Below are 9,769 nucleotides of genomic sequence, written 5' to 3'. Positions count from 1 at the left end.
GATTTGCCCAGGACCTAGAGGGATACTACCGTTTGGATTACGGAACTAGAACCAAGAGGGACGACTCAACTCGATTCAAGCGGTAGAACGGCGCTCCAATTGAGGTGTTACTTCAAGTAGAATAGGCCGGAATGGAACAACCAAGGACGTCACGCGTAGAATTGCTCAAATAACCCTTGCCAAGCAAGTAGGAATGTACTCTCGAAATTGTAAGAAGAACAAATTGAAATTTTTTTTATTCATCAAAAGTGTCTAACCTTTGCTGGTACAAAAGGCGCTTTTTATAGCTAGAAACCTTTGTGGTCAAGGATTGGCGGCCCACAACCTAAACTGATAAAGGAGCTCGATCCACTCTTGAACATGAGTGGGCCGATTGTTTGACTCCAATAACCAATCAATAAACCTATTAAATTAAAACACGAACTAACAAACCAACTTAAAACTAATGACTCGATAATGATCAAAGAACCAACTAACAACTCATACTATAACAATGGGCTAAACATTCCTAGTGCTGCGCCCAAGTAAGCTAAGGCCGGCGCTTGATGCTTCCTTGACTTGGATAATGTGTAGATCCTTGATTAGCACTTCAACCTTCAATGTTCCTATGGGAACCCTGAGTCAAGGCCCGCCATCGCCGTGCACATCATCAGTCCCTCCACTTGAGAAGGTTTGTCCCTCAATCTGGAATGGAAATGAATGATACTAGCAGAGTTGGAGTACGAAACCTCAATTAATGGCAACACATATTGGCCCTCTAGATTGAATGATACTTGCATACGTATGATTATTATATGCGGTGCCATGTCTTCTTGGTCAGTTTGAAATGCTCACAGCCAGCCAAGAAAAAACTCATGGCTTTACTCAATGACTCTCGAAGATAACTGCATATAGCTTCGGTTTACATCTTTTTGATCCTCCAAATGCAACTGATATAATGAAAGAACCACTTTGAAACACGTTCACTGCATTAGACTGATCATCACTATGGAACACCTGTTGCAAAAGGGTAAGAGCATAGGACAAGTATTCAAGTGCGGCAAGAACCCCATTGAAACTTCCATTACTCCTCCCAAAAGCAAAACAGACTCCATGGGTGAAGTTAAATACCAAAATGGGATCGTAAAGGCATACAACACTTAAGAGGCAAACTTCATGAGATTTCTGATATTCACATGGAGTTAGGGATTGGAGCATGCCAATGATCAACTCATTCTCTCCTTGTTAACCTCGACAAAGCAACTACTCCGAAGGCAATGCCTATACGAGTTCATCAAACATTCAAGAGTACATGTGTTTGCAAAATCATGAGTAATAAGGCTGATCAGAATTCACACTTTCCTACTTCCTTAGCCTTGATTTATCATGTTTTGCTCCTAGTGCTTGATTTAATCAGTGTATGACCCTTGGCCGAATGCTCATTTGTGTAAGTGGAGCAATTTCCAGATTCGGCCGTCTTTTGTTTCCTCTTTTGTCGGTCTAAGTCACATTCTCGTTCGCATTGTGCAAGAGAGTGTTACTTATTAGAGTCTAAACCATCAAAAGTGACATGCTTATCAAATTGCCAGGGTCTTCCTAAAATTAACATGGTAGCATGGCCATGGGACAACATCACAAACAACTTCGTCAATGGGTGGTTGCAATGGAGAAAGTGAATACGACGTCGCCCAACGCTTGTGACGAGAGAGAGTGTCAGGGTCGAGAAAACAGAGGACACCAAGTTTGGAGCGGATGACCTCAACCCGTTAATCACGTGGTTAACGAACCTTGGTATAATGGTAGAAGACGCCACAACCTAGTGCGATTCTAGATTGATAAGTCACGAACACCTAGAGAAATTCTAAGGTATTCAAGAAGCCTTGGAGAAACCAAGAAAACTCTCAAAATCTGATTTATTGATTGAATGCCTAAATCCATTGGAAGTGTGGGCTATTTATAGCCTTACATAGAGATGAACAACTAAATGTGGAACTAGTCTAGAGTTGTGGTCTTGACTAAGACTAACAATTGTAGGCTTGACTATTTCCATAAGACTAAGAATTGTGGGCTTGACCAAACCTTATGAGGTCATCCCTTAGGTAAACAACCTTATGAGGTCATCGCTTAGGTAAATAACCTTATGAGGTCATCGCTTAGGTAAATAAGCAATGCTATGGACCATTAAGCCCTTATTACAATGACTTAATTAAAACAGCAAATGTGACTAGAGAAGGGTCACACATGGTTCTCTTTGACGTGCACTACATGGATGGCTTTCATTCCTTCATGCTCAAGTCCCTCAATGACCTTGGGGATAATTTCTTGGCCTTGTATCTCATGAACAAGTCCTTGGAGTTCCTCCCTCATCTTCTTAGCTCGTGCTCGAGTTACGGGTCCTAGGGGAACTCGAATAGTTCGCAATGGTGTCTCTTGGTTCGTATCATCCCCCTCCTCTTCAAAAGGATTTGTCCTCAAATCAGCTTCATCGTCTGCAAGAAAAGGAGATAGATCAGAGACATTGAATGTAGCGCTCACATTGTACTCACCGGGTAGGTCCAGTTTGTAAGCATTGTCATTGATGCGCTTGATGACTTGGAATGGCCTATCTCCTCTGGGAAGTAATTTATTGCGCCTTTGGACTGGGAACCTTTCCTTGCGTAGATGTAACCACACCCAGTCACCAGGTTCAAACACAACGCGTTGGCGTCCCTTGTTAACCCGTTGAGCAACTTGGTCCATCCTTCGCTCAATGTTTAGGCGTACCTGCTGGTGTAATTTCTTGACAAAATCTGCTCGTTTAGCACCATCCATGTTAATGTGCTCAGAAGTAGGTAAAGGTGATAAGTCTAGTGGTGTTAAAGGGTTAAAACCATAGACTATTTCAAATGGTGAAAAATGAGTAGAACTATGCACCGTACGATTGTATGCAAACTCAACATGGGGTAAACACTCTTCCCATGTTCTAATGTTTTTTCTAATGATGGCACGCAAGAGTGTAGATAGTGTACGATTGACAACCTCAGTTTGGCCATCAGTTTGTGGGTGACTAGTAGTAGAAAATAGCAATTTGGTACCCAATTTTCCCCACAAAGTTTTCCAAAAGTAACTCAAAAATTTGACATCCCTATCAGAGACAATTGTCCTAGGCATGCCATGCAATCTAATGATTTCTTTGAAAAATAAATCAGCAATGTGCGATGCATCATCTGTTTTGTGACATGGTATAAAATGTGCCATTTTTGAAAATCTGTCAACAATAACAAAGATGCTATCATTTCCCCTCTTTGACCTAGGCAACCCTAAAACAAAATCCATGGAAATGTCGGTCCAAGGTTCCTTAGGTACAGGTAAAGGACTATAAAGGCCATAGGGTTGAAGTTTAGACTTAGCTTTGTGGCAAGTAATGCATTTAGCCACCATTCGCTCCACATCTCGTTTCATCCTTGGCCAATGGAAGTGCTCTTGAAGGATAGCTAAGGTTTTAGCCACGCCAAAGTGTCCCATCAAGCCACCTCCATGTGCTTCCCTAACAAGTAAAGAGCGAATAGAGCAGTTAGGTATACATAGTCGATTGAGGTAGAAAAGAAATCCATCAAGGATGTAGAATTTACCTTGAGTTGCTGAACCACAAGAGTCATAAATACCTGAGAAATCTGGGTCATTGGTGTATAACTCTTTAACTAATTCAAATCCTAACAACCTTGCATCAAGTTGAGTAAGCAAAGAGTACCGACGTGATAATGCATCAGCAACAACATTAGTTTTCCCCACTTTGTACTTAATCACATAAGGGAAGGTTTCAATAAATGCAATCCACCTAACATGACGCTTATTCAACTTGTATTGTGACTTAATGTGCTTAAGCGACTCATGGTCAATGTGTATGACAAATTCCCTTGGTCTCAAGTAATGTTGCCAAGTTTCTAAAGCACGGATTAAGGAGTACAACTCCTTATCATAAGTGGAATAGTTCAAAACTGCCCCATTGAGTTTTTCACTAAAGTATGCAATTGGTTTGCCCTCTTGCATTAGGACAGCTCCAATACCCACCCCAGATGCATCACACTCTATTTCAAACATCTTGTCAAAGCATGGTAATGCAAGTAGTGGTGCATGTGTGAGTTGATGTTTAAGCATTTGGAAAGCACGTACTTGAGCATCTCTCCACACAAATGGCTCATTTTTCTTAATTACAGCAGTTAGAGGTGCAGCAATGGTACTAAAATCTTTAACAAATCGTCTATAAAAACTAGCAAGACCATGGAAGCTGCGTACCTCACCCACCGTGCTTGGAGTAGGCCATTCTCGAATTGCTTTAACCTTCTCCTCGTCCACTTTGATTCCCTGTTTACTCACAACAAAGCCTAGGAAGACAAGTTGATCAGTACAAAAGGAGCACTTCTTAAGGTTAGCATAGAGCTTTTCCCTTCGAAGTACATCAAGAACAAGCTTCACATGTTCAACATGCTCATCTAAGCTCCTACTATAAATCAGGATATCGTCAAAATATACAACTACAAATTTTCCAAGGAATGGACGAAGTACATGGTTCATCAATCTCATGAACGTACTAGGTGCATTAGTTAGTCCAAATGGCATAACTAACCACTCGTACAAGCCATGTTTGGTTTTAAAGGCTGTTTTCCATTCATCCCCCTCTTTCATCCTAATTTGATGATAACCGCTTTTTAGATCAATTTTAGTGAAAATCACAGCACCATATAGCTCATCTAACATATCATCAAGTCTAGGAATAGGGTGACGATATTTTACCGTTATTGCATTAACGGCCCTACAGTCAGTGCACATTCGCCAACTTCCATCCTTTTTAGGCACCAAGATGACGGGAACCGCACATGGGCTCAAGCTTTCTCGTGCCCATCCCTTTGTTAGAAGCTCTTCGATTTGGCGTTGGAGCTCCTTTGTCTCATCTGGACCCATTTTGTAGGCTGGTCTGTTAGGAAGTGGGGCACCTGGAACCAAGTCAATTTGATGCTCAATTCCCCTTATTGGTGGTAGTCCATTTGGAATCTCATCGGGAAAGACATCCTCATAATCCTGCAAAAGAGAGACAATACTAGATGGTAGAGTGTTAGTAAGATCACTTGTAACAACCAACACCTCTTTGCACAAAAGTACAAAGATGGGTGTATTAACACTCAAAACTTTTCTTACTGCATTGGCTTTTATCAATAGATTTTGCCTTTTCTCTCTCTTTTCAATTTTGGCCGGCTCACCATATGTTTTTTTCCTCTCAATTTTCTCGGCCTTATCATTTTCTGTTGAGCTCTCGGCTTTTTCTATTTTTTTCTTCTCATTCTCGAGCTCACTTTCCTTGATCAAGCTTTCTTGATCTTCACGAACTTGAATAGGAGTGAGTGGCACAAGCACAATCCTCTTCTCGCCTTGCTTGAAAGAGTATTTATTAGTAATGCCATCGAATGTAACTCCCTTGTCGAATTGCCATGGTCTCCCCAATAGTATGTGACATGCTTGCATAGGGACCACGTCGCATAACACCACGTCCTCATACTTTCCAATTCGGAAAGGTACTTGGACTTGCTTGGTCACACGAACATCCCCGCTATCGTTCAACCATTGCAAACGATACGGTGTTGGATGTCGTAGAGTGGGTAGTGCTAGTTTCTCCACCATCAAGGCACTAGCAACATTAGCACAACTACCTCCATCTATGATCAAACTACATACCTTGCCTTTGATATAGCAACGGGTGTAGAAAATGTTCTCCCTTTGTGCATGGTCAGCGGCTTTCACTTGGGTTGCTAAGGCTCGTCTGACAACGAGTCCAACTCGTTCATCGATGGGCAATGCTTCCTCTTCTTCCTCTTCTTCCTCAAGGGATGGCAACTCCTCCTTCTCATCTTCATCATCAGTGAGAAACTCACCATTGGGTAAGATGATCATAGTGCGTTGGTTCGGGCATTGGCTAGCAATATGCCCTCGGCCTTGGCATTTGAAGCATCTAGTATCTCGATTTCGCCCCAAGCTCAACTCAATGGCAGTCTTTGGTGTTGCTTTAGACTCCCACTTAGTCGTATCCGGCCTCGGTCTTGAAGGGATGGAATTACTCGGCCCTTTATCCTCTTTCTTTGGTGGTGTAGTTCGGGGATAAGAGGGTGAAAAGTTGGAGTAACTCCGAGTTGAATCCTTCCTCTTAATCCTCCTTTCAATCTTGATGGCCTTCTCCACCAAGTCCCCAAGTTCCACATAGTGGTGTAACTCCACTTGATCAGCAATTTCGGGCCTTAATCCGTTCAAGAAGCGTGCCATTGTTGCTTCTCGATCCTCCATGATGTCTGCCCGTAGCATGAGTATTTCCATTTCCTTGTGATAGTCCTCGACACTTCGTGCTCCTTGGTTGAGGGTTTGAAGCTTTTGGTACAAGTCACAGTAGTAGTGACTTGGTACGAAACGCTTCCTCATTAGTCGTCTTAGCTCCGTCCAAGTTTGTATGGTAGGTTCACGACTCCTCCTTCGACTAGTAGAGAGTTGATCCCACCACACAACGGCGTAGTCGGTGAATTCGACCACGGCCAACTTGACCTTTTGCTCCTCCGAGTAAGTATTGCAATCGAAGACAAGTTCAATCCGCTTCTCCCACTCTAAGTAGGCATCGGGGTCTGATCGTCCTTGGAAAGGCGGAATTTTCATCTTTATGCCCGGAATGTGGTCATTTGAAGGCCTAGCTTCACGCTTGGACCTACTTTGCTTATGCTCATAGTTGTTGTCTGAGTTAGAGTCGGTAGACTCATGTGCATAAGCCTTTCCACGGCTGCCTTTGGAGCTTCCATGAGACAACTCTAAGCTGTCAATGCGTTGATGCATTAGTTCAAGTTTTTGGTCCATCATGCGTCCCAATTCGCCTTTGATTGCTTCTGTGAAAAGTTTAAGATCAAAAGCTTGGGAGCTTGCTCCCCCCTCGTTAGCCATGGTAGGGTAAAAAAAATAATAATGGAAAGAAGCAAAGTTTATCTCGCACACTTCCTCACGTGTTTACTCTCGCTCTCGTGTTTGAACACTCTAATGAACTCACCAAGGTATTTTCAAGGCTCCTCGGTCAACTCCTCGAAGAAGTTAGAACTCCTTCTAGTGTGGATCGACTTACCAACCAGGGTCACAAGATTGTAGCACTTTGAACGAAAAAAAACAAAAGATGAAGAGACTGACCACGACTCAATGAATGACTCAGAGTTGAATTTTAAGGATCCTAGACAAAACTCTACCCAAAACTGGAATTTTGAGCTGCTGGTTGCTGCATTTCTGGTCAGTGTTTTGGTAGGTAAATGGACACTTAGAGGATTCAGAATGACACTTAAAACTGACCTAATGATGCACAAAAATTTTCAGAATTAATGATTGGACAGAAATTCCCCAATGGTTGCAAAGATGGAATCCGAATGGAAGATGAATTTGTGTTGCGGTAGGACTGTTTTGGAAACCCAAGGCTGACTTTTCTTCCTTAATCCTTTGGAAACAAGGATTAGTCTTCCTATTTGCTGGTTCCCATAAATTCTAAGGTCAAGTTCAAGATTGGAACTGATTTGGTTGTTTTTGGGAACAAGGGTGGAAAATTTGACTTTGAACAGGTTGGAAAATTTGACTTGAATAGGTTGGGAAATTTGACTTGAATAGGCTGAATATTCTTCTTCTTCCTTTGTTTTTGTTTTCTAATCAGCCAAGAAGAGTCAAATTTCGTGGCTAAAATGTTCTTAGTCAAGAAAGAAGATTGTTGTAGTGAAGACAAGGATTTTGGCAGCTGAAATTTTGCAGCCTTGTTGTTTACCAAGATTTGGTTCCCAAAACCCAGAAACTTCAAGATTCTTTCAAGAATTCAAGATGTTAATTTCCAGAATTCAAGAAACACAAAATTGAAGATGATTTCCTCCCCAAACAATCCAAGATTTCACGATTTGATCAAGACAGATTTTGGTTGGCTTCAAGAATCCCAACTAAAGTTCCAAGAACTTCAAGATTGTGGTTTTAAACAATCAGGAACTTCAAGAAACCCAAGTTTTGATCAAGACAGATTTCCAGGAATTTTTGTAAGGTTAGCCAGCTATATTTTTTTTTATATATTTTTTTTTTGTATGTAAACAAGAACACAAGGTAATAACTAGATAGGACTCTAAAACCCTTGCTACAAACTGATTTTTTTTTCGGATGAACAGTAACCTCGAATGATCAAATAGAACAAAAAGACTGGAATTGAATGGATATAACAGGATAGAAACAAGACTCAAACAAAGAATCAAGAATAAGACACAAAAGAAAAGGCTGGACCAAACAAGACTAACCACAGCAATTAACAACAACTAGACACAAGTTTATGACGTAACAAATCTGGAAAAATAACGCAAGAACACGAAGTAACAAATCTGGAAATTGCGGATAGCAAACTTAGAACATGAAAACAGAATTTTGGACAACTTGACTCGAAAGGAAATAAATAAAGGGATATAACGTGATACCTCTTAACTAGCTCTGATTACCAACTGATACGAACGTCGCCAACCTTGTGACGAAACCCGTAAAAGATTAGTTTCAGGATCGACAAGAGGACACCAAGTTTGGAGCGGATGACCTCAACCCGTTAATCACGTGGTTAACGAACCTTGGTATAATGGTAGAAGACGCCACAACCTAGTGCGATTCTAGATTGATAAGTCACGAACACCTAGAGAAATTCTAAGGTATTCAAGAAGCCTTGGAGAAACCAAGAAAACTCTCAAAATCTGATTTATTGATTGAATGCCTAAATCCATTGGAAGTGTGGGCAATTATAGCCTTACATAGAGATGAACAACTAAATGTGGAACTAGTCTAGAGTTGTGGTCTTGACTAAGACTAACAATTGTAGGCTTGACTATTTCCATAAGACTAAGAATTGTGGGCTTGACCAAACCTTATGAGGTCATCCCTTAGGTAAACAACCTTATGAGGTCATCGCTTAGGTAAATAACCTTATGAGGTCATCGCTTAGGTAAATAAGCAATGCTATGGACCATTAAGCCCTTATTACAATGACTTAATTAAAACAACAAATGTGACTAGAGAAGGGTCACACATGGTTCTCTTTGACGTGCACTACATGGATGGCTTTCATTCCTTCATGCTCAAGTCCCTCAATGACCTTGGGTTCTTGGCCTTGTATCTCATGAACAAGTCCTTGGAGTTCCTCCCTCATCTTCTTAGCTCGTGCTCGAGTTACGGGTCCTAGGGGAACTCGAATAGTTCGCAATGGTGTCTCTTGGTTCGTATCAGAAAGGAAGACGTACCTGTTTGTAGACACGTACTTCACCATCTTCGCTTAGCCATTGTAGTCGGTACGGGTGTGGATGTCTAGTCGTTGGAAGTCCCAAGCTCTCTACCATGGGCAAACTTGCTACATTGGTGCAACTACTACCATCAATGATGAGACTGCACACTTTGTCACTTCCAACTCCCGAAAGAACAATTCGGTTGGAAACCTTTTGTACGGTTGGAAGGTAGGCTATTAAAGACCCACCCATGTTAGCCTTAACTTGCAAGCACAAGGTCAAGCTCGGATTTTCTGTTCAAACACACCCAAGGAAGGCAGTTTCGGATGTTTGTTCAAGACAATAGCAACTAGATGGAATCTCAACAACGTGACGCAATCAACCCTCCTCAGGCTCCCCCCCAATGGGTTACCCAAGATATTCCCTAGATAGAAGCAAAGACTCCAAGAAAGCCTTTCACCAATGCTCGAGAGTACAAGAAATTGTTCGCTAGACGGACGAAACAAATTTCC

The 9,769-nt window shown here is 41.7% G+C and overlaps 1 protein-coding gene across 1 annotated transcript; it reads right to left on the bottom strand.

The window, feature by feature from the left end:
- Window positions 1-864: 864 nt before the first annotated feature.
- On the bottom strand, window positions 865-6,930 carry LOC113758195. Its single transcript, XM_027301148.1, has 8 exons — window positions 6,633-6,930; window positions 5,428-6,566; window positions 4,776-5,037; window positions 3,714-4,343; window positions 2,807-3,590; window positions 2,526-2,653; window positions 2,311-2,468; window positions 865-996 (listed from the first exon to the last, which is right to left on the bottom strand). The coding sequence occupies exons 1-8, from the start codon at window positions 6,928-6,930 to the stop codon at window positions 865-867; spliced, it is 3,531 nt and encodes a 1,176-aa protein (XP_027156949.1).
- Between the last annotated feature and the right edge of the window lie 2,839 nt (window positions 6,931-9,769).

This window comes from Coffea eugenioides, unplaced genomic scaffold (genome assembly GCF_003713205.1).
Source record: "Coffea eugenioides isolate CCC68of unplaced genomic scaffold, Ceug_1.0 ScVebR1_377;HRSCAF=1046, whole genome shotgun sequence".
NCBI classification, from domain to species: Eukaryota; Viridiplantae; Streptophyta; class Magnoliopsida; order Gentianales; family Rubiaceae; genus Coffea; species Coffea eugenioides.
This window is presented reverse-complemented; position numbering and strand designations above follow the sequence as displayed.

Bases quoted from the DNA above. Each gene is read 5' to 3' on its own strand.
- LOC113758195 (XM_027301148.1), bottom strand. From the start codon at position 6,930: ATGGCTAACGAGGGGGGAGCAAGCTCCCAAGCTTTTGATCTTAAACTT. The intron at 5,038-5,427 runs GTTACATTCGAT...TCTCTTTTGCAG, and splicing joins CATGGCAATTCGACAAGGGA to GATTATGAGGATGTCTTTCC. The intron at 997-2,310 runs CAAGGCCAAGAA...CTTTTGCAACAG, and splicing joins AAGGACTTGTTCATGAGATA to GTGTTCCATAGTGATGATCA.